The sequence below is a fragment of the Postia placenta genome (genome assembly GCF_002117355.1).
Source record: "Postia placenta MAD-698-R-SB12 unplaced genomic scaffold POSPLAscaffold_4, whole genome shotgun sequence".
Lineage (NCBI taxonomy): Eukaryota > Fungi > Basidiomycota > Agaricomycetes > Polyporales > Adustoporiaceae > Rhodonia > Rhodonia placenta.
In genome coordinates this window covers 2033399-2059092 of record NW_020169835.1, presented here as the reverse complement: position 1 = coordinate 2059092, position 25694 = coordinate 2033399, and the positions used below count along the sequence as shown (strand labels likewise).

General features: G+C 53.2%; 10 protein-coding genes across 10 annotated transcripts; 4 read left to right on the top strand and 6 right to left on the bottom strand.

Moving 5' to 3' along the window:
- Positions 1-652: 652 nt before the first annotated feature.
- Positions 653-2379, top strand: POSPLADRAFT_1138383 (hypothetical protein; the record flags this gene model as incomplete). The annotated part of the gene is made up of 6 exons (XM_024484902.1): positions 653-882; positions 949-1360; positions 1415-1611; positions 1667-1701; positions 1752-1980; positions 2043-2379. The coding sequence occupies 6 exons, from the start codon at positions 653-655 to the stop codon at positions 2377-2379; spliced, it is 1440 nt and encodes a 479-aa protein (XP_024341246.1).
- Positions 2380-2551: 172 nt separating this feature from the next.
- On the top strand, positions 2552-2764 carry POSPLADRAFT_1138331 (hypothetical protein; the record flags this gene model as incomplete). Its single annotated transcript, XM_024484893.1, has 1 exon — positions 2552-2764. A coding segment is annotated over one exon (213 nt), but the record flags the coding sequence as incomplete, so codon positions are not given.
- A 582-nt stretch (positions 2765-3346) lies between these two features.
- POSPLADRAFT_1138118 (hypothetical protein) lies at positions 3347-5011 on the bottom strand (the record flags this gene model as incomplete). The annotated part of the gene is made up of 4 exons (XM_024484873.1): positions 3347-3724; positions 3782-4497; positions 4548-4669; positions 4722-5011. Coding segments are annotated over 4 exons (1506 nt in total), but the record flags the coding sequence as incomplete, so codon positions are not given.
- A 193-nt stretch (positions 5012-5204) lies between these two features.
- On the bottom strand, positions 5205-5556 carry POSPLADRAFT_1136724 (hypothetical protein; the record flags this gene model as incomplete). The annotated part of the gene is made up of 2 exons (XM_024484721.1): positions 5205-5285; positions 5338-5556. Coding segments are annotated over 2 exons (300 nt in total), but the record flags the coding sequence as incomplete, so codon positions are not given.
- A 597-nt stretch (positions 5557-6153) lies between these two features.
- Positions 6154-7516, bottom strand: POSPLADRAFT_1065591 (hypothetical protein). Its single transcript, XM_024481973.1, has 5 exons — positions 7450-7516; positions 7162-7239; positions 6916-7096; positions 6460-6859; positions 6154-6405 (listed from the first exon to the last, which is right to left on the bottom strand). Exons 1-5 carry the CDS (start codon positions 7450-7452, stop codon positions 6276-6278), a joined length of 792 nt encoding a protein of 263 aa, XP_024341242.1. The 5' UTR covers positions 7453-7516; the 3' UTR covers positions 6154-6275.
- A 255-nt stretch (positions 7517-7771) lies between these two features.
- POSPLADRAFT_1180087 (hypothetical protein) lies at positions 7772-10099 on the bottom strand (the record flags this gene model as incomplete). The annotated part of the gene is made up of 5 exons (XM_024488724.1): positions 7772-8558; positions 8614-9015; positions 9070-9404; positions 9458-9683; positions 9737-10099. 5 exons carry the CDS (start codon positions 10097-10099, stop codon positions 7839-7841), a joined length of 2046 nt encoding a protein of 681 aa, XP_024341241.1. The 3' UTR covers positions 7772-7838.
- Positions 10100-11619: 1520 nt separating this feature from the next.
- On the top strand, positions 11620-20613 carry POSPLADRAFT_1045488 (hypothetical protein; the record flags this gene model as incomplete). Its single annotated transcript, XM_024478771.1, has 25 exons — positions 11620-11872; positions 11936-12040; positions 12102-12142; positions 12200-12476; positions 12531-12665; positions 12718-12802; positions 12862-12955; positions 13009-13428; positions 14096-14274; positions 14326-14541; positions 14594-15365; positions 15427-16090; positions 16143-16597; positions 16647-17253; positions 17311-17478; positions 17528-18084; positions 18142-18211; positions 18263-18593; positions 18671-18886; positions 18941-19426; positions 19482-19626; positions 19680-19895; positions 19947-20160; positions 20213-20362; positions 20417-20613. 25 exons carry the CDS (start codon positions 11620-11622, stop codon positions 20611-20613), a joined length of 7053 nt encoding a protein of 2350 aa, XP_024341240.1.
- Positions 20614-21191: 578 nt separating this feature from the next.
- Positions 21192-22814, top strand: POSPLADRAFT_1137230 (hypothetical protein; the record flags this gene model as incomplete). Its single annotated transcript, XM_024484770.1, has 7 exons — positions 21192-21315; positions 21832-21922; positions 22016-22111; positions 22234-22276; positions 22342-22427; positions 22678-22697; positions 22723-22814. Coding segments are annotated over 7 exons (552 nt in total), but the record flags the coding sequence as incomplete, so codon positions are not given.
- Positions 22815-23775: 961 nt separating this feature from the next.
- POSPLADRAFT_1137831 (hypothetical protein) lies at positions 23776-24531 on the bottom strand (the record flags this gene model as incomplete). Its single annotated transcript, XM_024484840.1, has 2 exons — positions 23776-24117; positions 24178-24531. The coding sequence occupies 2 exons, from the start codon at positions 24529-24531 to the stop codon at positions 23776-23778; spliced, it is 696 nt and encodes a 231-aa protein (XP_024341238.1).
- Positions 24532-24829: 298 nt separating this feature from the next.
- On the bottom strand, positions 24830-25417 carry POSPLADRAFT_1045486 (hypothetical protein; the record flags this gene model as incomplete). Its single annotated transcript, XM_024478770.1, has 6 exons — positions 24830-24846; positions 24895-25017; positions 25074-25177; positions 25230-25266; positions 25318-25350; positions 25399-25417. The coding sequence occupies 6 exons, from the start codon at positions 25415-25417 to the stop codon at positions 24830-24832; spliced, it is 333 nt and encodes a 110-aa protein (XP_024341237.1).
- Between the last annotated feature and the right edge of the window lie 277 nt (positions 25418-25694).

Sequence of the window (25694 nt, the reverse complement as noted above, 5' to 3'; positions counted from 1 at the left end):
CTGCTGCTGTCAAGTGCGAAGACGATGGTTCCGACGATTTATACGAAGACGCGGGCTTTTCATTTGGTCAACCATCATCTCTGTTGGTGCCCGTGAGTCCCATTCAAGCGGATGAGGCAGATTATGCCGCTAGCAGTGTGCGGGCTGGCACTTGCTCAGATGTTCCTCCTGTTTCATCTTCGGAGGAGATTGGCGATTGCTCGAATACTGACCTTGTTCCTACCGCTGATGAAGAGTGGGCCATGGGGGACGACGAAATAGAACAAGGCGACATTGAGCTGAAGGTTGAGCAAGACGAAGAAGAGGCGGTGGACATTGACCTCACGCTCACTGACGATGAGTCGACGGACTCAGATTATCAAGGTCGCGTCGAGGTGTGTCCACTCTGCGACATGAAGCTCAGAGGGCTCAGTGAGAAGGTGAGCAATCTCCATGTTGCACTTCACATCCTTGTTGAACCCTCGCTCGGTAGGATGTTCATGAGCATGTGAACAGCTGCATCGACTCAATGTCTGGTCAATCGACCCCGGGTGCGTCGAGCTCAAAAGCTTTTGCACCATCCACTTCTGCCACCCCTCAGATTCCTCATCCCCTCCCCTCCCTTCAAGCCGTGCACCCCTCACAGGTCAAGCAAGAGCCAGATACGGATTCAATGAATACGACTAAGTGCGGCACAGGAGCCTTCTCGGTCCTGATGTCTTCCTATAAGGAGACTGAAGCTTGGAAAGAGGCGTCTGCCGCCGAGGACCGCGGCTTTCGTCCCACCAAGGGCAACGGCGGCAGACGGAAAGCGCCGTTCTACAAAGTCATGCAGGGAATGCCCATTGCCGTGGATGCTTTCCGGTACGGCACCATTCCTGGCGTCACAGCATACTTCTTGACGTGAGCACACCACTCTCGACCGGTGCACTGAAACGCGTTTAGCTGACTGCAGGCGCATGCTTGTAGGCACGCCCATTCCGACCACTACACAAACCTGTCCGCCAACTGGCGCAGCGGGCCCATCTATTGCTCTGAGGGCACCGCAAACCTGATCGTGCACATGCTCTGCGTCGACCGGCAGTGGGTGTGCCCCCTGCCGATGGACGTGCCGACGCTGGTCCCGGACACGGGCGGCGTGTGCGTGACACTCATCGAGGCAAACCACTGCCCGGGCTCGTGCCTCTTCCTGTTCGAGGGCCCGCAGACAGTGCACGCGGGCGACAGCGCGTTCCGCTCGCCATTCGTTGGCGCGACGCGGACATTTCGCTACCTGCATTGTGGCGACTTCCGCGCGAGCCCGCAGCATGTGCTCCACCCCGCGATCCGAGGGAAGCATATCGACCACGTCTATCTGGACACAACGTACCTCGATCCCAAGGTAGGGTGCGCTACTGGTGCGAGGACGCGGGGCGAGTGCTGACGCTATGTACAGTACTGCTTCCCGCCACAGCCGCAGGTCATCTCTGCTTGCGCAGAACTGGCACGGCGCATTGTCAGGGGCGAAACTCTGCACGACTCAGAAGACATCGCCAAAGCGCGGCAGAATCGCACGATGGACAGCTGGCTTGTGACATCGGGGAAGTCTCCAGAGAAGGACACGAAGCCTGGAAAGATACTCGTCGTCGTAGGGTGGGTTGTCCCAGCCTTGTTATCTGTCTATTCTAATGCGCCGCCTTCCTCTCAGTACGTACTCGATCGGCAAGGAACGCATCGTCAAAGGTACGCGTCTGACTGGACACTACCGTGTCGTGCATTAATCGTTCTCTCAGCAATCGCCCGTGCTCTTCAGACAAAGGTATATTGCGATTCGCGCAAGGCGGCCATCTTGCGTTGTCAAGCAGACCCTGAGCTTCACGATTTGCTCACGAAAGATCCGCTTGAAGGAGGCGTGCATCTGGTGCCGCTAGGCGTGATTGCGTCAGACAGACTAAAGGACTACGTGGAGCGATTCAAGGGGCATTATATCAAGGCTGTCGGCTTCCGGCCCACAGGGTGGACGTAAGCTTCTTTCACGGTGGTCTTCACAGGGCAGTTGGTTACATTGCTCATGACCATCACAGTTTTTCCGCGCCGACGGGAAGTGATATGGTCCCCTCGGTGTCCACAATCATCGCGCGCACGCAGGGCCGTACATTCACTCACGCGCACCTGAGCCCGATGCGGAACTCGACGGCGGCATTGCAGGTGTACGGCGTGCCGTACTCGGAGCACAGCTCGTTCTTCGAGCTAACATGCTTTGCGCTCTCGCTGGACTGGGGACGGATGATTGCGACGGTGAACGTGGGGAGCGAGAAGTCGCGGAACAAGATGGGGACATGGATTGAGCGGTGGGAGGTGGAGAGGAAGAAGCGGGCGAAAGGGGAGATGGTGCAGCATCGAGCACAAAATTATTGGTAGCAACATGATCGCTTTCCTACAGCTATGATTTATATAATGCCCCGTCTGAATGACGGATTATCGCGAGTGGAACATCCAGATGCGGACAGCGAGCGCGCTCTAAGCCTGCCCTGAACTGAAAGGGTCCGTGCGTACCCCGAGAGGGGTATATAAGCGGGCGTGAGACACCCAAACACCTCATACTTACCTTGATGGCACATTCCTCTTCAACTACCTAGGAATGTGGGCCGTGGGGGCCTCTCATAGCACGGCGACCATGTCCTCAGGGGGGCCTTGCGGTTTGTATGGGCTTCGGCTCATGCACCGTCTCAATATTTCCCTGTTCCACTTTGGCCCTCGGGCTGGGTGGGCGGTCACTTTTTTTTTGGCCCCTGCGCTCTCCTAACCCTAACCCTGGTTAAATACTTATCGTACAATACAAGCTGTTATCGACTCGGCTGCTAATTCCTATTTTGTGAGAAATGAAGACCAGCTTTGTATGCATCCTTGGTACTGCTTACTCCACCACTATCTGTATTGGTCTACTATCCACATATCTGAGCAAGCGACAAGAGTCCTGACAATACTGGATGTCGCTCTTCATGATGTAACAGAAGTTGCAACCACTGCGCTGTCTTCACGAAAAAAATCCTTGTCCACTCATGCGCCATTCAGACAACTAGTTCAAGGATACTGTAGGTGAGTGTCGTAAGTTCCAGCATCAGTCAATTGCCTTGTGCCTCTTCTAGCCACTGCAAGCAGCCGTCGAGCGACATTCGCTATTAGCAACCTTCCTTACTTTCAGGTCTTGCCAGAGCACCATTGTAAGCAACGGTGGTGTACTGCTATGACCGAGACACGCCAACCATCAGAGAATGCGATTCTGCTGAATAGACTCCAATGACACATGGGATTCAATATAGTACAGACATGATCCGAAGCGCGGTTTGGCCTTTAAAGATCGTGAGGTCATGGAAACCGAATGAAATCACCTACCTTTGTGCTGCGCATAACTCGCTACCTCCATATTACCAGGCGTCAGGATGGCAGTACATATAATGATCCTGAGCGTCCGGTTCCTCGATTTCATGCCTAGGTTCGCAGGTGTGAGTAACGGTATATCCCTGCACCACGTAGGTGAAGGCACCCACTGCTCTATTATATGCTTCCGCATGTCCTCCCAATTCTGACGGCGCCCGGCGGGCTCGGTACACATCGAGCAGCACCAAAATGCGTAGCTAGCCTGCTTTATACGCTCCTCTTGCTCTGCCTTGAGCCTCGCCGTTGTCTCGTCCGACGTATAGGCTGAGACGTCGTCTAGCTCTGTCACATAACTGAAGCGGAACAGGTCCCACTCGTTCTGAATCTAACATATTATATGGCATGAGTCATACTACTCGTCTGAGCACAGGTCTCGACCTACTGCCCGATGCCAGGTGCTGGTGAACTTGAGGCTACTTGTGACACGATATACGCTGACGTCCAGCGCGTCCATGTCAGCCCGCGTTGCGCGGTCAGGATCGAGGCCACAGCGGTTCACCAGCGAGCGTATGAACTGCATCTGGGATGCCGGCGGGGCACGGAGGATGTCACTGCTCCATTTCTGGGACTTGGCAACGTTCACTGCTATTTGCTCATACACGGACATTGTATTCTGGGCTTCGTCCGTGTCGCGGGGCCGCACATCATGTTCTCTACGTATGCAGCCATGTGCGAGGACATCTGGGTAAGCGATCATGCTACAACAATTGGTGCAGTCGAAGTATGCGATGGCCAGGTTGAGCATATCAATCCCGGGTTTGGACACGACAAACGGTTTTAGCATGGGTCTGAGGGAGGCTGCGACACTGGCTTGCCAATGGGCGGTAAGACTGGGGAGGAGAGCACGGAATTCCTGCTCGTCCTCGACCTCCAGATCTTCCGAGAGGCTACTTCTTATGATCTGCTGTACACCGGCCATTGTGGCAATATCGACAAAATGGGGCTTGAACTCGGTTACGCGCGTGCGCCAAGGCTCGGCGTAGATCTCGTTGAGAAGGACAGACAGATCAGTCAGGCGCGCCGTGAGTACCTTTTGGTAATCATGCATCCTGTACTCTTGCATGAGCGCATCCAAGCTGGCACTTATCTTTGACCAAGCTATGTGATGGGATGTGAGTAGCTGCAGTAGTACTGCTCGTAGGACTTACCGTTGTCCGTAAGCTCCTGTGCGACGTGCACACCCGGATGATCAACCAAGGGCCCGTAATCTTCCAAATCCATCATGTCGAGTTCATCTTCCCAGCCCTTCTGACGGAGTCTCGCGACCACGCTGCCTGAAAGTCAGGACCTCTGACGGCGGCAATAATTTTGCTAAATCTTACTTCTGCAACCGTGCATCTCTCAGGATCTGCAGCCTCGTCTCTCTGGTTCGGCTTCGTGCAATGTCCCACTCAAGGCATGGCGCAACGTGCTGAACGCAGCGATAGATGTGAGTATATTTGTTGTCCACAAGCGGGACAACGTGTACCTCTCGAATCTCCTTGACGCACGCCTTCTGCACTTCGAGGAAATTCTGCGTGGCATCAAGATCGTGAATTACTTGCTGCAAATTAATCGCAAACTCCTGCATCTGCGGCATGTGGTAGAACGATTGACCGTTGGAGCTCTCGACCTGTTATTTGTGACATAGCTATCAGCATATGTTCCGCGTGCATATCGGTCCACTCGACATACTCGAGTGAAGACTTCATTCCTTTCCGCATACGACAAGTCTATGGGAAGGCTGATGTTTCCGCGGCGACTCCAGTTCTTAACCCTAAACGTAGTTTATGGTGAGTGACCGCTAGTCCACGTAGCGTTCTTACTCACTGAGAATTCTTGCATGAAGTGCAATAGCGGACAAGAAACTCCCAGAGAACGGCACTCTGAGTCGGTTTCAGACAGTTCTGCAAGACGGCGTGTCAGCCGCAGGCATACACGAGTTATTCTGTCCCCCACGTGACAATACTTGAAGAAGACCAGGTTCGCATACGCCGGTTCAGACAGAAACGGCGGGCATGCAGGAAGGCCCTCCACGTTCTGCCGAGCTATCTTCCAACTCAGAGCAGAACTGCGCCTCATTAGAAGGTCCCGAAAATCTCTGCTCGTCCTCGCTAGGTTGAGCAGGTCGCGAGGGTCGAGATGGGTCAGAATCTGGGACATCACCGAGGTGGTCAGCACTTCACTTCCAAGGTCGATTGTCTTGAAAGTGGAATTTTACCTCGTAGATTATGTCGACAGGCATATCCCGTACACCCTGGAGGCCGCCGCGCCGGCCGCGCACGACCTTGAGCTTCTTCTTGGCCATTGATATTGCTTCCAACGGCTAGTATCGAGTTGTCTGTGATCAAGGAAAGTGAGGCTGCTGTATCAGTCCGACAGCAGGCAATGGCGGGGGAGGCAAAGAGTGTGATTAGAAAATGTGGCGAATCGGCGACAGATGTATATTATAGTCACATGATCGCGTCGTCACGCGAGTACAATACCTCTTCTTCCCTGAGCCCTAAAGGTCCCGGTTGTTAACCATTGTTTGAGGCACTAAGCAGATGTCCGGTCAACTTGTGAAGTACCAGATGGTTGAAGCTACGCACCAGCCTTATATATCCTTTGTGCGTACAATACCATGCCCTTCTACGTTTGTGTCGGACCTGTATGTCGTATGAAGCTTGGAGGTCACTGTACTGTTAGATTCATACACAGGTGGAATATTGAACCACGGAGCAAATTCAACCGCAACATGGCCGCGAGTCATCACAGATTCATCAGCCCTCGAATACAGTGCCTGCAAGAACCCAGTGAAATTATGCATGCATGCAGTCATTTTAATGGCGTACGAGGCATACAAAGCATGGCATAAACATGAGGATAAGATGACGGCAAAAGCAAAAGTACAACATCTACTGCTCGGCAGCCCGCTGTCTCCTCCGCACGTCACGCTCCTCAGTGATCGTGAGCTTGATGCCCTTGCCCTTCGGCAGAGACACCCACGGCTTCGTACCCTCGCCCAGCACAAAGATGTTGGAGATACTAACATTGCGAGTCAATCTAAAGTCGTGTGATTATTGAGTTGGCGTCACTTACCGAGTCGCGAATGTGCGGTCCAACGAGTCCTTCACGTGCACAATATCGAAGCCACCAATGTGCTTCTCCCGGTGCACGATCACACCCGCACGACCCATGTTACGGCCGCCAGTGATCATGACGAGATTGCCTGTGTCGAACTTAACGTAGTCCAAGATCTTGCTCTGCTCAAGGTCGAACTTGACAGTATCGTTGACCTTGATAAGGGGGTCTGGGTAGCGGATCGTGCGGCCGTCGTGGGTCACAATGTATGGCACACCCTTCGTGCCAATGGCCATTTTGCGGACCTTGAGGAGCTTGTAGGTTGCCTCCTCGGGAGTGATCCGGTGGATGGTGAAGCGGCCCTTGACGTCGTAGAGTAGACGGAAGTGCTCGCCGGACTTCTCGATCGTAATGACATCTGAGCAGCTCGCGATTCAGATGGTAGCCAGAACCTTCGCTGTTAGCGATACGCACCCATGAAGCCTGCAGGGTAGGTGGGGTCGGTCCTGACCTTCCCATCGACCTTAATCAGGCGCTGGGCGACAATGGAGATGACCTCCTTGCCGTTCAGCGCATACTTGAGGCGGTTACGCAAGAAGATGGTGAGGGGGAGGGATTCGCGGAGCTTGTGGGGACCGGGTGAAGGGCGGGGAGCCTGTTCGGTGCAGAAAACCACAACTTAGCCTACACACCTGTTTCGCAAAGTAGCACAGCACGCACGTAGGTCCCGCTCAGCTTGTCAAGCATCCATGATGAGGGAGCGGCAAGGCGCTTCAAGTGCTTTTTGGGTCCTCGGGCCTACAACAGTCACAGGAACACATAGATCAGCATATGAGTCGTTGAAGACGAAGCCAGACGGAGGTATAGCTGAGACAGTCGCGCGAGGAGCCAGAGTACATCCGAACATGAAGTTCAGCATCCACCCATCCAGAGTGTCCTGAACATCGATTTGACCGCGCAAACTGGTAGAGCAGCAGTCCAAGGGCCGTCTGGCAGCAAGATACTGACCATATTGTTGTTCTTGCGGGCTTGACGTTGACGGCGGCGGCGGCCTCGAGCTTTGCGGCGCGTATACTCAAAACTAGACTTACCAAGTTCGGTCACACTTCAGGGCAAGGTCAAATGATGGCACGTGACAGGAACGCGCTCGACGCGTTGCGGATTCCAGTGTCTATAGTTCACTCAGAATTTGAGAAGGCTGGAAACGGCCATGGCCAAGTTCATCACGCATGCTCGCACGGCACACAGTTTATCTTTCGGCATTGCTCGATGTGTTGTATCTGAACTCTACCTGCACCTATGAAAGACAATACATACTACTCTACATCGTCGACCGTCCATTAGATAGACATTACAGCAGTGGTACAATAAGCATGTTGATCTCACGTGAGCACGAATTACTTTTCTCTGGTCGCTCTCAGAACCATGTTCTCTAGCGAAACGGCCCGATAGTCGTCGCCATCCGGCGCCCACACGGCGTCGTCTACGATGTACACAAGCAAACCACCCTTCCCGTCTGCCGTTGGCGACACGCGAAAGAGTGGCATCCTCGATTTCTCGTGCGCACGTCCTGTGGGCATGAAGAGGAGGTTGTGCGAAGATGCGTAGTCCTCCACAATCGAACGGAACGTGATCTCCTGCGTCCGCGCTGGTCGTGCCTTGGGTGCCTTCGCTTTAGGTACAGGCGTCGCAGAAGTGGAGAGTGGTGTTCGGTGATCAGGGCGAGGAAGCTGAGTAGGCGCGTCCGGTCCAAGTTCGATAGCCTTGTTCATCAGTTGCAAACCGCGCGTGAACCCTTGCGCAATACCAGGCATCGCCTGTATGTTCTCCGAGAATGTGCCCTTCCAGAACGAATACCAGCGCGCAACCTCTTCGAAACTCGGACTGGGCTGGATGAGCCAAATGTGTAAAACGTCGAGCCATTTGGGGAAAAACTCGGTCTCCAGGAGCTGTGAGATAATTGACGGGCGGAGCAGGCTCTCCCACGCCATGACATCCTGAAGGGGATCCATGTCTTGATTGCGCGGGTCGATGCGGAAATCTTCACGTAAACGGGAGCCAAGCTTCGGTACGACGTATTTCAACAACATTGTATCCCAATCGCCCACGTCGAACACCTATAAAGGCAGGCTCAGCCACACACAATGACACTAACACTTGAGATATACTCACGTCTTTCCAGACCGCAAGGTCCTTCGGCATGCCCTCGATGACCGCCCAACCGCGCAAGAGACTCTTGACCTTTCTTCGTGCGTCTCCCAAGACTTCTTCCAGTCGAAGACCGACATGGGGCAGCCATGGAAACACCAGAGTCTGCAATGAAACCTTGCTACTTCGTGAATTCCAATCACCTACAGCTTTGGAGACCTTCGGCAGGACGAGTTGGTCAAAGAAGTTGTCGCGGACGAAAGGGGGCAGAAAGCTGGACCAGGCCTCGTACAACCGCACCGCTGGCTGAGGGTCATCGGGCGACCAGTCGTTGTTGATAGCCGAGCGGATTTTGGGTAGCCATGCGTTCCAAAGAAGGCTTTCGTACGGGGACATAGGCCTCTCCCTGTATACTCCGGTTAATAACTGCGTCAAGTCACTGATGAATATGACTTACATTACCGGCGCCGCAGAGAGAACAGTACTCGAGCCATACACCTGTATTTGATCTGGCGGCTTCTCTTCTACTACAGACATCTTCAGGGCACCTCTCCAAAGACGGAATAATTGAGTGAAAGCCGTAGGATCCTCGAGCGGCTGCCACTGCGCAAGCATTCTCCGGACTACTGGCGCGATTGCGCCAACGACCACCTCGTCTAGTCGGTATCCGTCAAATTCCTTGGGGAATTGCCCGAGCAGCTTCTCGAAGTTGGCAGAGAACGGCTCTAATGACGCCTCGTACATGGAGGCCATTTCTCTGGCTTGTGCACTGATATTGTCGACGACTAAGTTCACTTGTTGCAAGCGTGTAATTACTGCCGTCAATGCATCAGTATTAGGAAACAGGACGAGGGGGGAAGGAACTTACGTTCCGCCTCCTCCTCAACTTTCTTGCGCAGCCTAGCATCCTCCTGCCTGACCCACTTCTTGCGTTCTTCGAGTGCTCTTGCCTCCCGAGCAAGGCCATCCAGATCACCCTTGCAGGCTTCCGTGATAAGTCGAAGGTTGTGTCTAACCTCCGGTAGCCGCATGGGGTCCGTGGTTGGTGTCCATGATGCCATCGAGACATCTGCGAGCGATGAGACCTCACGAGGCTGGACGAGTGGGATTAGGCCATGCGTTATGATAGGATAGTTGTTCCACTTACCGTCGCGCCAGTCGCATCGATTATTTGGCCTAGCCCTGCATGTGGCGCCTCCTCGCCCGCCTCCGCGATGATCTGCTCATAGGTCTTGTGCTCGATTCTCGTCTTGACCTTCTTCGGCTTCTTCCAAGCATCGGCCCTGTCCTCTTGTGCCTTCGCAGCCTTGCGTCCCTTCCTCGCCGCGGGCCGCTCCTCATCGTCACTAACTACCTCTCCCCTCCTACGTGCTTCCGCTTTCGCCTGCTCGGTCTTCTCCTTGAAGCCCTTGAACGCCAGACCCATGCCCCTTGGACGCAGCTTGGATTCAACCGGAGTCACAATACCTTCACCAGTCGTTCCGAGACCCGTCCCTGCTTGCCAGCCCATCTTCGCGAGCATGCGAGCACCGAAGGAGCTCTCGAGCTTGCTAAAATGCTGCCTTTCAGACGCATTCAGCTGGACAGGCTTGGGGGTATTCGCCCCAGAGCTAGTTGCGCCATTGCGCACGAACGATCGCTGAGCGCGTGCGCTGCCAAACGAGGTGGGAAGGTCTTCCGTGGAGATGGGGCCAGGGGAAGGTGACGCAGAGGCAGGAGGAAGGGACGGTTGTTTCGACGACGAGCCAATTCCGCCTCTGCTGAAACCAGAGAATGTCCCGCTTGGCTGCGCCTTTGATGCACCTATTCCCAGCCCGCTGAAGCGCGGCCTCTCCTCGGGCTCGTCCTCCTCATCTTCCCGTACTCGAGGCGATGGCGGTCGCGAGGGCTCAGAATCCTCGTCCATAGCGTCCCCTTGGGAGCCCCCTTCGTCTCCCCGTTCACTCCCGGATTCCTCACCCTTCATCTCCACGTCCGTTGTCTTGTCGAGATCGACCTTCTCCCCGGACACAAAGGCTGGCGCCTTCGCCCAATCCCTCCGACGCTCACCTTTGCCTCCCTTTCGACCGCCAGACCCTTCATCCTCGTCGTCACTTAGGAACACGCCGTATATCGCGTCGTCCTTGCCGTCCTTGCGCCGTCGCTTATGCCCATAAGGGTTCTCGAAGAGCTCTCGCTCCTCACGGGCGACAGGGTCATTCGCGCCAAATGCAGGATCGTTATAATCATCGACGTCGGAAGCAGATGAAGAGTCGTCGTCGTCAAGTAATTGTCGTTTCCTGCGAGCCATGTGTCGAAGCTGCAGTCGCAACCAGTGTAAGGAAGTGAGCTTGCGGAGCTCGAAAGCGTAAGCCACCTTGTAAGAGTAAGTGAGTACAGTCGTCTTACACATGTAATAAGCCGTGGGAACGCACGCTATTTCAGGTAGGTCATGCCCAATCTTCAAATTCAGGAGGTCACAACATATCTCATTCTCATGCTGTCATCTTGCACTGCCCTCCAGATAATGCATTAGCTAGCGGAAGCATAGCGTGTATAACCTGGCGCTATCATTATGGCCGAATTTGTGCAGTCAGCTCTCGTAGTGCCCACATACGATGTCACCACTTTCCCCACCCTAGCCGTCCGGTAGCCTTAAGTCCAACGACGTTAACCTGCCATTTTGTCTACAGTACTATAACAAGTTTTTCTTCCCTCATTTGAATGGTATCACGATAGGTGAGAACATCATGATTCCATCGCGAAGATCGTAGTGAATGTGCAACGCGGTGGAGGGCAGGAGGCCAAGAAAGATACGAGAAGTGACTCGGCTGCCCGTCCTGAACTGCGCATCGTCACTCACGAAGATGGTTGGAAACACCTGGTCCCCATGTTGCGTATTCTCCTCGATATTTGAGACACCGGACTCCGAAGGCCTTCCGAAGATATGCTATATGGAACGATTGGAGTGTCGAGTCATATTCAACGAAAGGCGAGAAGGCCTCAAATAGATACGGTATCGCGACTCCAGACTCCATCGTCCGCACCGTCATGGCTCCCGCACTCACAATCGAGCAGCCCGCCCAGCCAACTTCCAATGGGAAGCTTGCGCTGAAGCACACATACATTCTGAATCGGGTCCCCTGGCAGCTTCCGGTGGGGACCCACGCGGAGGGGATATACATCACCCTTCAAGATGGACGGACCGTCCTTGACGCTGTCGGAGGCGCGGCAGTATCATGCATCGGGATGGGTCATCCTGAGGTGAACAAGGCTATCAAGGACCAGGTTGACAAAGTCTCCTGTACGTGCATGCCGATCTCATTGGCATTGATTTACGATTAAAGTTGATCACCTGTGCCACTAGATGTTTACAATATGCAGCTGTCCAATGAGCCAGCAGAGGAGCTCGCCAAGCAACTGGTTGACACCAGCAACGGTGCCTTTGCCATCTGTGGTTTCTTGTCTGGCGGTGAGCGTACCACCGATCTATACGACGTTGGTCGTGATGACTGAACCGGTCGACGAAACAGGTACCGAAGCCGTGGAGAGCGTCATTAAACTTGCCCGACAGGTAATTTCGTGTTGACTCAGTCTGTTAGAATTGTATTCACAGGAGAACCGACCCCAGTACTTCGTAGCGACAGGCCAGCCTCAACGCACGAACTTCATAGCACGGCGGCTCTCCTACCACGGTAACTCGCTGGGGATGCTATCTTTGGCCGACCACCCGGTGCGCCGTGCGCCGTATGAAGCCGTGTTAAACCATGAGAACTTCCATCATGTGTCTCCCGCCTACGCTAAGCGTTTCCAGAAGCCCAATGAGACCGAAGAGCAATACGTAGAACGTCTAAGACAAGAACTTGAGAACAAGTTCATCGAGCTCGGACCGGATACAGTGGTCGGGTGTGAGCTACCTATTTCTACTGATGCTTCACTATTCATCTGATTGCGACCGTCAGTTATCGCGGAAACTGTGGTTGGAGCTACTACCGGTGTTGTGGCCGCCCCGAAGGGTTATTTTAAAGCCATGAAGTCTGTGTGTGACAAGTACGGTGCCTTGTTCATGCTCGATGAAGTCATGAGCGGTATGGGGCGTAGGTAGCTGGTTAATGCCTTCCCGTCTCGATACTGACAGAGTGCATGTAGGTATGGGCACCCTGCATGCATGGGAAAGCTACGGTGACAATGTCGCCCCTGACATTCAGGCTGTAGCAAAGGGTCTTGGAGGCGGGTACGTCATCGCACATCTTCGGTATTTCTTCCGTACCGAGTAGCGCACCGTCTATTCAGCTATGCCCCAATCGGAGCTATTCTGATCTCGCAGAAGGTTGCGGACGGTATTCGCGACAAGGACGGAGTCTGGAAGCACGGCCACACTTATCAGGTATCTCCCCCGTCTAGTATAGGGTCCGACAAGGTGATTGACACGTAATGCAGGCACATCCAGTGGCTTGTGCGGCTGCGCTTGCGGTGCAGAAAGTGATCGCGAAGGAGAACTTGCTCGAGAATGCCCGCATCCAGGGTCAATACCTTGGCAGCCTTCTCCGGCAGCGTTTACAGTCGCCCAATTCCCCTGCCGCACCATTCGTCTTCGACGTCCGAGGAGGAGGCGCATGGTGGGGGGTGGAATTCGACTTCACTGGTCCGGAGGCTGCACGCCTTGACTTCAAGGGCCAGCGCTTTGCTATGGCTGTACAAGCCCGCTGCATGCAGAACGGATTGATTGTCATGGGCATGACAAACGGCGCCGATGTAGAAGCTACACGCGGCGACCATCTGATGCTCTCTCCGGCTTACAATGTCACTAAGGAAGAGGTAGAGAAGATTGTGGACCTTTTCGTGGAGGGCGTGGAGGAGGTAGTCAAGGAAAGTGGAGTATAAGATCTCGAGATCCTGTCTTAGTCGAAAGTGCGATCAGTTATGTGTTGTGTAAAACAGACTTGTATATCTCAGAGGGCACAAATCACAAGACTCTTGAAAGCTTGAAGATGCAGTGTAGCCACAACACATTAATGGAGGTGATCATCCCATTTTTCTGCGAATGAAGTTGCAAGGATTCTTAGCCTCTGAATTGCGAATATCAACACACTATTTATATTCTGTGCACTACGACATGGGTCTTGGCGCTCACAGAACGGGGACACAGGTATCGAGTGACAGAATAGGACAGAACCCGGATGGCGTTCCATTCTCTTTTGGAGCTATCAGACTCTTACCCCAGCTCCATCTCACCGAAAGGGGACGGAATAGACTTCTACCCACTTCCTTGCCGTCTTCAGGCGGCGAATGTGGAGCTTGAACCCTGCTGACTACTCGCCTACCCGACATGCTCGCACAGAGAGTTTGACGCCACCACGAACCTCTTACGCTGACCACCATTCGATAGCCTATACATAGGGAATCGATGGCCGGCTGTATGCACTAAATGGACTACACCCAACAGCAAGCAGCGACGAGTAGCAACAGTCCATCCACGTCGCATACCGAACAACAAGCGGGAAGCTCCAGTAATCCGGAAACCAAGGTCTTGCGCTCGAGCGCCCGAGTCAAGGCAGCTAAGCAGAAGGAGAAGGAGAAGGAACGCACATCCTCAGAGCAAGTATCCTCCTCATCTTCCGTGCCGTCCAAACGAGTCCGGGAAGCCACTGGAGGGAAGGGAAAGGCTCAGGAAGTGTCTACAGAGTCCTCGCGAGCAAGCAAGAAGTATGTTGCTCTCTTACTTCAGAGTAATTGACTGTAACAAGCTTTCTACAGAGCCCGTCGTGCCACATACCCTGCTACTACATTGTCCATCAACGAAACACCAAGAGACGCCAAGGGAAAGAAGCGTGCAGTACCGGAGAGTCAGTCTGAGGAAGAGAACGTCGCGTCGTCCGCAAACACGAAACGTCTGAGGGCTACCACGAGTGCATACCAACTTCGATCCAGATCAGACACCCAAGCATCATCCGAAATGACAAAGAAGACTAGGTACATACATATGATGTCAATAGTGCTGAGCGACTCGCTCACGATCATCTAGGTCGACCACAGCAAAGGGGAAGGCAGCTACTAAAAGCAAAGCCATGGCAGTGGCAGCGAGTTCATCCCGCGTAGAGGACGAGGATGTTGAGATGCTGGATGCTGAGTGCGTGCAGAAGGATCTCCACCCCGACCTGGACGAGGAGGGTATGGAAGAGGGTATGGATGAAGCAGTCGTCAACGACGAAGTCGATGGACGCGATGAGGAAGACGCACATGACGATGACCATCATCAGGACACGAAGGCGCCCAGCGATGGCCTGGACGAACCATCCGCGATGGCGGTGTTTGGTGACTATCGTCACTTTGCCTCGCACATGATGGGTCTTTCTAGCCGTCTTAAGACGATGCTCAACAACATCAAGTCCACCGCAGACCCCACAACACGTCTCGTAACTCTTCAGGAGCTCAGTGAACTACTCAGTATCAGTACTGAGGACACTTTAGGGGGCTTCCAAGTCGAATCGTATGTGCGGGAGCTTGTTCGCATTCTTGGCGGAACCGGGAATGACCCTGAGGAAGGCGATGACGATGATACGCAAGAGGCCGACGAAGACGCCGCATTGGCTGCGGCTCTGGCGATGAGTACCGGCGGTACGTACCAAGGAGATGAGAATCTGGAAGCCCAAGTACTGGCTTGCAGGTGTCTCGCCAATTTGATGGAAGCATTGCCGGGCGTCGCCCACACTGTCGTCTACCACGGTGCCATCCCTGTTCTTTGTAGCAAACTAATCGAGATCTCATACATCGACCTGGCGGAGCAAACGCTCAGCGTGAGTCGGATGTCTCCATTATTAGTGTTCTTTACGGTTTTACAGTGTTTGCTTTTTGCAGACATTGGAGAAGATTTCGGAGGAATTCCCAAGCTCAATCGTTCGTGAAGGTGGTCTAGCTGCACTCTTGAACTACCTCGATTTCTTTTCTATCGCGGTTCAGCGCACGGCGCTTCAAGCGGCCTCCAATTGTTGTCGCAATGTCTCCCCCGAACATTTCCCGATGATCCAGGGAGTGTGGCCTATCGTCCGTAACTGCCTCGGGTATGCCGACCAACGTCTAGTTGAATATGCATGCCTCTGTGTCATCCGTGTCGTGGATGCATACTATCGCGCGGCCTCGGACAAACTGGAAGCATTGTTCGACATCGATCTCATCAGGGCTGTGAACCTCCTCCTCCTTCCTTCAGGTGGATCACCATTGATCGCCGCAAATACGTTCACCTTGCTCTTACGAGCCCTAGCGACTGCTGCCCGTGCAAGTCCGAAGATTACTGTAGTATTGCTGGAAGCTGGAATTGTCGATACACTGTATCAGATTCTCACCGGAGTACTCCCGTCTGCTAATGAAGGAGGCGAAGAACAAGGTGACGCAGCAGGGGGTCAGGGACTCGGTGGCGGTGTGGCCGACATGACTGTGATGGAGAATTTAGCCCATCGTCCCAAGGATCAGGTGGAGGAAACTCTGAGTCTTGTCTCTGAGCTCATGCCGCCATTGCCCAAAGGTACGTGCGTGAGCTTCTTATCACGTACATTCCCCTGAAGCTCGCTCTATAGACGGTGTGTTCGATCATAGGTCATATACTGAGAAAGCATTGTCACGGCTCGTGAAAGCGAAAGCGAAAGCGGATCGAGCAGCAGCGCGCCAAGCCGCTGCCGCTGCCCTTGGTCCCGCATTAGATCTAATCGGAGGCTCTGGTGCAGGGTTGCCTGGGCACAGTGTTGTCGCAGACGACAACAGCGTTGCCGAGGGCACAACCGCGGACTCGCAATCCGTTCAGGACGGAGAAGAGTTGAGCTCGTCCGCACAGCCCAAGGAGGCAGCTCCTGATCGCACTGAACTTCTGCGATCGAAACCTGAGGCTGTCGGACGTTTCTTGCGCCTGTTGGTACCCATCCTAGTTGATGTCTATGCTGCTAGTGTCATGACACCGGTGAGAATCAAGACGTTGACCGGCCTACTCAAGGCGGTCAGCTTCCTCGATGGCGAGGAGCTTAATCGGGTGTTCACGGTATGTCGCTGTTTTGTTTCGCGACTCGATACGTCTGACTGCGGAGCAGTCTGTCCCAGTCGCTAGTTTCGCTTCATCCATTCTGTCGTCGAAGGACCACCCGACACTAGTGATCGGTGCACTTCAGCTGGTGGAACTCCTTCTAAGTAAAGTGCCGACAGAATACAAGCCCGTTTTCAGACGAGAAGGGGTTCTGCACGAAATTGAGGCCCTCGCAGCCCGCACTGTGTCGCCGAAAGCCAAGGACAAAGATAAAGACAAGGACAAGGACTCTTCCGACGTTCCTGCGCCCGCTGAGTTGGCCACTCCGGCACACGTCGCTGCTACCTTAGCGGCAACTATCCCCGGATACAAGAAATTGTCCTCTCTGGCACTAGAACCTGACGACGCAATAACTCTGCGAGCGCGCCTCATACGCTTCAAGCACCTCGGAGCGGAGGATAACGGCGAAGAGGACAATGTCTTTGCTAGCCTACGGCGTCTTGTTTCGCAGCTAACCACTCGTTCTGCTTCCGAAAAAGACCTGACGACTCCGTTGGAAGAGCTGGCAGGACTATTCGCTAATCCTCACACGTCCGTGTCTAGTTTCGAGCTCCTACAGAGCGGGCTAGTAGATGGCCTGCTGCAATTCGTCACGGCAACAGAAGGGTGGAACGGTTAGTCGAATTCTTTGTGTACCGTCCGTTAGTAGTTGTTCATACCTCGTGACATAGTGGACCTCCCACGCCGACAGAGATTATTCTTCGCTACGTTCAGTATATCGCGCTCCAAAGCTGCCCCGCAGGGCCAAACACCGATTGCCACATTCATCAAAAAGCTGCAGGAGAGCTTGACCCGCATGGAATCATTCGAAGTTGTTACTGTTGCGCAGAGTGCAGATGGTAAGTGCGCATAGTCATGAAAGGAGGTGTCTTGCTGACAAAGACACAGATTCTAAGCGGAGCTCACCTTCGTTGCTCGCTCGTCAGCTCCGACTGAGGTTGGTTGCAGCCGAGGATTCTGATGTCCCGAAGAATCTCAGCAATATTGTGGTCTCTATTCATGCTATCGCGACTTTTCAGGCGTTACATGACTACTTACGGCCGAGGGTGGCTGGATCACTACCTAGTGGCTCACGGTTGTCAGGGATGCTTGCCGCTCTGGCAGCCTCAGGACTGGCGCCACCGTCATTCCCGCTGGGTTCTCTGGATCAACTGCATAGGCCTGCGAAGCCTGAGCCTGCTAGCGGCACATCAGCTTCTGTCGGTGTGGCTCGTCGACGTAGTCTTCGTCTCAGTGCGAAGCAGTCTGGCCCTGAGGAACCTGCCCCTGCCCTTGTCCCCGAGGAAGAGAGTGCTAATGAATCACGATTGAGCGCAGCGCCATCGGCTCTACAGCCTGCTGATGTAGCAAGTTCCACTTCAGCGCCGGACAGTGCTTCAAGTGGCGCTACCGTCCATGAACCAGAGTATGCTGCCGACTTCTCGGAGGATGATGTGGATGTTGATGCAGAGGTCGGTAAGGTTTGACTTGCATGACTTGCAGAAAGCTCAAAATATAGCTAGGTAATTGACGAGGATGACCATGGTGATATTGCACAATCAGAGAAGACCGTCACTGTCTCCGTTCAAGATGGTTTGCCCGTGTAATATTTTCACCTTGTGACACAACTCACTCAAGTACTAGATGGTTCCAAAGTCGAGGCTCAGACACCCGACGGTACCAGGGTTTCGACGCCTGCACCCGCCAAAGCTCGGACATCGGCACCAACATCACGCTCATCCAATGTAGGGGCTTCGTATGCGGCTGCTCTCAAGTCGAAACCCAGCGATTGGCATCTGGAATTCTTTATGGACGATCACAAGCTACCCCTCGATCTCACCATCTACGGCGCAATTCATCAACACGAATTGCGCAAGAAATCAGGCCCAGCCCTCGCCCCGAGTATGATTTGGCAGGGTGTATACACTATCAAGTTCAAGAAGGTTTCTGGACCAGCACCCGCCTCCGAATGTGGGTTCACTTGGTTCGATTACCACATGTTTATTGACTGATACATATAATAGCTCGTGGAGACGAGATCGGGTCCCGGAGTCGTTCACCAGGCCCGACATTGTCATCGCTCCCAGAAGATGCCCCACATGGGAAGATTCTGCGACTGCTCCGTGTCCTCTACAGACTGAATGCGCGAGAGCATGAGCGATCTGCTGTCCCTGGACAGAATCGTGCGCTGTCTGAAGTTTCGTTCGTGAACAACAAGCTTACAGCAAAACTTACTCGACAACTTGAAGAGCCCATGATTGTCGCCAGGTATGTACTTATCAAATCTGGTCTGCAGCCCTTGACCCTGACCGACATTTGCAGCTCGTGTCTCCCTGACTGGGCCCTCGATCTGCCTCAGCATTTTCCCTTCCTCTTCCCATTCGCCACTCGATACAACTTCTTGCAATCGACATCATTTGGCTATGCCCGACTCATCCTCAAGTGGCAGAGTCAACAAACCAGAGGGCAAGATTCTTCTCGACGTGATGACGGAGTGGGATTCTTGGGCCGCCTGCAGCGACAGAAAGTCCGGATATCTCGGCAGCACATCTTGGAATCAGCGGTCAAAGTCTTTGAGTTGTACGGCTCCTCATCTTCCATCCTTGAAGTGGAGTATTTCGAGGAGGTCGGCACAGGTCTGGGACCGACACTTGAGTTCTACTCCCTCGTGTCCAAGGAATTTGCTAGAAAAGATCTCAAGATCTGGAGAGATGCCGATCCCCTCTTGTCAGGACCTTATGTTCACCATCCGCTTGGCTTGTTCCCCGCCCCTATCGACCCGAACGATATCGTCAACGATGGAGGACAGTAAGTGATGTCTTTTTGCATCTACAGCCACGAGACTCAGGCGTATTGGTTGTAGTAAACGAACTCATATTTTTCGCGTCGTGGGACAATTTGTCGCAAAGGCAATGCTTGATTCTCGCATCATCGATCTATCATTCAACAGAATTTTCCTCAAACTTGTACTGGGAGAAGATGTACCACTGAATGTAGACATTCTGAGGGTCAGCTACACTGAACGAGATTCGGAATATCAGTTACTGACAGACTCTTATAGGGGGTCGACCCTGATTTGGCAGCTTCCCTAGCTCAAGTACAGGCCCTAGCAGCAGTGCAGAATCAGAGCGACAAGGTATTATCTCTCTTACGATCCCTGTGGTTGGACTTCCTGACCTTGTGTCACCAGTCGCGTCGCAAACATGGAGTAGACGAGGTTCGAGTCGAAGACCTCGCCCTCGATTTCACTATTCCAGGGTATGACGTGGAGTTACGAGTAAGTCTGAGTACGTTAACTATGCATCACTTTGCTTATCAAGATTTATAGCCTGGTGGAAGAGATATGCTCGTGACGTCAGAAAATGTTGACGACTACGTACATGACATTCTCGACGCTATAATTGGGAAGGGTACTCAGCTTCAAGCGAAAGCGTTCCGAGAAGGATTCTCGAAAGTCTTCCCTATAACGGATCTGCAGGCGTTCACAACGGACGAGCTGGCTATGCTCTTTGGCAATGCTGAGGAGGATTGGAGTATCGAGAGTACGTGCAGTTCTTTCTTTCTTTGATGACTTGGTTGACGCCGCGATGGCAGCATTGAGTGAAGCTCTTAAGGCCGACCATGGCTTCAATGTAGAGAGCCGCGCTATACGACAGCTGCTAGAGATCATGTCGGAATTCGATACACCGACACGTCGTTCCTATCTGCAATTCATCACTGGCAGTCCAAGGCTACCCATCGGCGGTGCGTGTGGTTGGCTTTTATGACGACGACGACTCAGTGACATTTCCAAATTAGGTTTCCGAGGTCTGAATCCACCACTGACGGTCGTGCGCAAGCCGCATGAGGCGCCGCTTACCGCAGATGATTATCTGCCCAGTGTCATGACATGCGTCAACTATCTGAAGCTGCCTGAGTACTCATCCAAAGTGGTGATGCGAGAGAAGTTACAAATAGCAATGAGAGAGGGTGTAGGTAGTTTCCACTTGTCATAATGTTTCTGGCATTGTCGAGACGGACATCGTCGAGTGCTGTGTATCTGTATCTGCTGTGCTTTTACCATTGTGTTATTATTAGACATTCATTCCATATAAACTAGCGCAACTGGCCGTAGTCGTCATGCTAGTTTTCGCAGCGGATAACCCAAACGACGCGTATACGCGTATAACGTAGATTGTAAGACGGTGGATTGTGGCCAAGGATGTCGTCGGGAAATTAGCTCCGAACTATACAACTAACTGAGCGACGAGATCTCAAGATCTCATGACCAACGAATACGCATTGCCGGATATCGCCAATACATGACATAACTTCGCAAGCCAATCCGTCAGGAGGCGTTACACAAGTACCATGCCGTTGTCCGAGAGCCACTCATGTTCAGAGGATTGCAAGCTAGGAGAAGGACACCTTCCTCGGCTTCCCGCCAGGCCAACATATATAAGCCGGCAACTCTCTATGCTGCTCCCTCAGTCCTCGACTACACAACCCATTGAAAAACATGTCCGTGAGTAGCAATTGTGCAGCCTCGTCCTCAGGTAGATACTAACGCCCGAGGACGGCTTATAGGACACAGTCAAGTGCGCTAACGTACAGGCCAACGGCGGCTCCTGCACCTACCCTGCGTGCAACTGCGCTGAGCCACCCAAGAGCAAGTAATAAGCTCTGGGGCAATCTTCCGCCTCTGAAGCATGCTGCCGGTACGTGTACACAAACTATGTTGTATATCGATTCGCGTTAATAATATTTCCGGCAGGTACTCCTGCGATGATATCCTGTATGCAGCGATGTAGCATAGCATCATGTAGCACCTTCCCCGAATTCAGAGCTTGATGTTCTTGAACTTGAATGCTGTGTGTCCTTGAGTGCTGACGCGTGAAGGCGACCGTGACTGAGCTCTGCTGTGGATGGATGTGCAAATTGGAATCATGGATGTGTGGATATGCGACCGAGTTTGGTTACGAAATGGCGGGGCAAAAATGTAGCATGCAGGTAACGCTGATCGGGGTAAATTTCAGCTTACCGACCACCACGCCTCATCATCGGGAGCATCTCGTCGCATAACGGGTTCTTGACGTAGCCCGGGCGGCGGATTCTTCACCGTTACATTGGGAAAGCTGGCTGGAGCATGAGGTCACCAAACTCTATCTGACCGTTGCGCCGCACGGATTTCAGCACTTCTGATGTTCTCTGACACAACTCCGATGTTGCAATAGCAGTACGGGGCACACCTGCCTCTGAAAGCATCGGCCTCGAGCTCTCCCGTTGTAGACTCCGTTGGTCGCGCTCCGGCCACAGCGGTATGAGGTAAGTAGTACTGTCATGATCGAAATTCCTGACCTTCTGAAGAGAACGGGCCGCATGCATTTACTCCTGGAAGCAAACACGCACCAAATCTAGACGATCCTATTGGGCTTTCTTATCAAACTGGTACCGCACCATTGGAGAGTTGGTCGGATCTCGCTGTTGCTGTCTTGGGGCCTTCGTCGAGCCGCGGTATGTGAGAGCCAATCGATGTAAGCGGATTATACCCTCCCAAGCGGACGGAGAGTTTCGCTCATCGAAGGGACGTCCCCTCCCGACTATAAAGCATGCTGTCGCACTTCCGCTTGCTTCAGTCCACAACCACAGACTACACACCCCACTCGTACCAACATGTCCGTGAGTACCCGCCCTCGTATTGTCACCAATGCATCCGAAGAACTCACTTGCTTTCCATTATTCAGGACACAGTCAAGTGCGCTAACGTTCAGGCCAACGGCGGCTCCTGCACCTACCCCGCGTGCAACTGCGCAGAGCCCCCCAAGAGCAAGTAAACACCTGTAGCTCACATCAGTGAGTACCCACAGTGCTCGCAAGCAGGCAGAGTAGTTTACTGATGCATATCCGCTGGCAGTACGTGTACAGGTAGAATGAGGCTTGCTGTATTGGGGCGTGCCGCTCTACCCTGTGTTGTTGCGATGTAGCATTATTGCCGAATACATGGGTCATGCTTGAGATCACCGCTGCAATGAATTTGATAAGTCCACTACGATAGCTGCCAAGACCAACATCATCTGTAGATCTTGGATAACGTTCGAAGGTTCGTGAACAGATAGGTCCCACAGCATTCGCATTTGCGATCAGATTCGTCGATATCACGTCGTGCATGAAGAAGACGTTGGGCAGAGGCGGCGGGCCGAAGAGCGCTGGACGCTAATTGATCATTTGAGGCCTTTAGCTTCATGGCTGCAGTGGTCTCGGTTTAGGGCCTCGACATTTGGGCGTATTGCGGCTAGGGCCCGTGAGAGCACAGTTACTTGAATACAGACGGAGTGAGATTGTGGCCAAATGGCGAGTGGTGGCACGTAATACGCGTCCATTAATACATCCAGGATCGCGATTCGGAAGGTACTACGCGACTGAATAAGGCAGGTATCTACGAACAGTCTCCAGGCTCGCTCCTCTTAGCACTCCCTTATATTTGTTAAAGTTCGTCCGAGACCCGAAGCGAGAACGATCAACGAAGATATAACGCGTTTGTCTGAGCTCTGTCAAACGCGTAAGGAACATACAGGATGGCTCGCGCAAAGTCTGCAAGGTACTACAAACAATGATACGGTGGCATGCGCTCGCCACAATCTCAAGTTCCAACAATATTGTCGCAGTGTTATTTCGAGCCATGTTATATGCACATAAGAGCGTAAATGGCTGCATACCATTCTTCCCCCAACCACCTTATACGTGAGGTCTGTTGAAGGACACTTTCATGCCAACTCCACAATACACCAATCTTACATGTGTATCGGATTGCCTCGACTCGCTAGATTCTCACTTCATGATACAAGATCCTACGACGAATTGGTGATAGAAGTACCGATACGACGACAGCGGACCAGGAGTAATCAGCATAGAGCGAGCAAACGGGCGGCTCTCTCACAGTGTGTCAGAGTAATCCAATATCAGTGGCTTTATCAGAACCGTGTCTCTGTCTACAGCGGCCCACGATAGATACGATAGTAGGCGATAAAGCTATGCGCAGATCGTACAATATAAATTAGGTATGAGCCATCTCAATACGAGAGCAGGCAATCCAGAGACACGCAAAGGGGGCTCAGAACAATACAAGATGTAACAGAGATAACGCCACCTCGGTCAGATGAGCACTGCAAGCAGTCGTATCATAAACATCCATCGTGGACTGTCTCTTCCGTAGCAACGGTCCGAATGACCTGCTCTGCCCCCGCAATAGGCGCACCAGCGGTAGGCCCGCTCTTCCACCAGCGTAATCGCTCAACGAGCACCCCGCTCACCTTCGCTATGCGGTGCGACACGCGGGGCGGCGGCGGATGAAAGCGCGCCGAATACTCCTCCAGCTGCCGGCGGAACCCGATGTTTGGCGAGGCAACGCAGCGCTTCGACGCGACGAAGCCAATCGCGTCGGCAGCGTTCATGGACGTTGTTGCGATGAGGAACGCGCAGACGACGGTCGCGGAACGCGACATGCCCACGAAACAGTGCACCTGCGGCGCATTGCGGGGGAAGTCAGCAGAGGAAATGGGCGCGCGGGTCAGGCGACGTACGAGGACATTATTTCGCGGGTCCTCCGCGAGTGCCGCCCGAATGAACGCGGTCGTTTCGTCCAGATGCCGCAGGAGGTCCGACCCCATCGAGTCTGTGATGGGTATATGCAGTGTTCTCAGATGAGGCAGCGACTTCGGGAGGTTGGGCGGGTGCTCAATAACGGACACCACATGCGTAATGCCGAGCGCAGTCAGCTGCTGCTCGTCTTCTGCGGTGAGGAGATTCGACAGATACAGACGAGGCACTATCAATGAAGCGTCGCGCCCAACGACGAGGCGGTCGCTGGGACGTATGGTAGCGGCAGATTTGACGACGAGGGAGGACTGTACGCCAGGACTGCTGAAAGCCAGCATGATGGGCGTAGACAAAGTACGGAGCTACAGCTGCCCCAGGCTGTTAGCGACATGGTTAGTACCAGACCGGCAATCGACTAGGCGCCCTATTACGCCCGAACTTGTCGGGATCAGTTCAATCGGAATAGAACCGAAATTATGACCCGCTTTTTCTCCATTCCATACACTTTGTTTCTGTCGTAGCACGCGACCTATGTCAGGGCATACAGACTGCTCCATGTATATTGATTTTCGACACTACTATACACAGACAACAATAGGGGAACAAGCAATGGACGAGCGCAAATATGGATCATTATTAGCCCTTTTTGAATCCTAATACACAGGTAAGCACAGCCCGACGATGAGTAGCGCACGACGTACCCAGCCGCCGCCGTTCGTAAAACAAGTCTGTGCGGCTGGCGCCAAGGTTGACAATCTTCGGACATCCATCGCGGTCCTTTTCTAGTCTCGTACATTCTGCACAATAGTACGCGTCTGAGATACCTGTACACACGCTGTTCAGTAGCTGAAATGACATGCATGCAGGTAGGGGTACGTACCAGGAGAACCGCAGATAATACACCGCCCTCCGTAAGTACCAAAGTTGCACTCGTCGCAGATGCGCACAAGGGTCTCGGGGCGTACGTAGGAATCACAGACAGGACTGCATCACGGTCAGCGTCGCTTTACTGAATGGCCTAATCATGCACACTCACCATTTGCCATCGCACTTCTCGCACAGACGACCGATGGCTAAGACAATGAATAAGCATCTTAGAAACGAAATGGGAATGAACTACATACCTATGCCGGGCTGTCGCCTGCACATAATGAGATCTATAGATTATCAGTGCAATGCATGTGGTCAAAATACGATACACATACCTGGGTGATGCTTAGACATGGTGGTCGAGTCTCACTGAAGCTGGAACCAAGGCAGCGGGATTAATGGCTGCTGCATTGCTTTGTCATCCATCAACCCCGCGGGAATTATACGGTCACCCTAATAAATGTAGACATAGCAAGTAAAGTACATATTGCTGTAAAAGCCTGGAGCAACGGGGACGAATACACGGAGACTGGATTACACAAGGATCACAAGCAAAATGCAGAGGAAGGACCCAGGAGGATTCAGCAGTTCATAGCAGTGGCTCGGAAATGTCCGACGTTATTGATGGGGG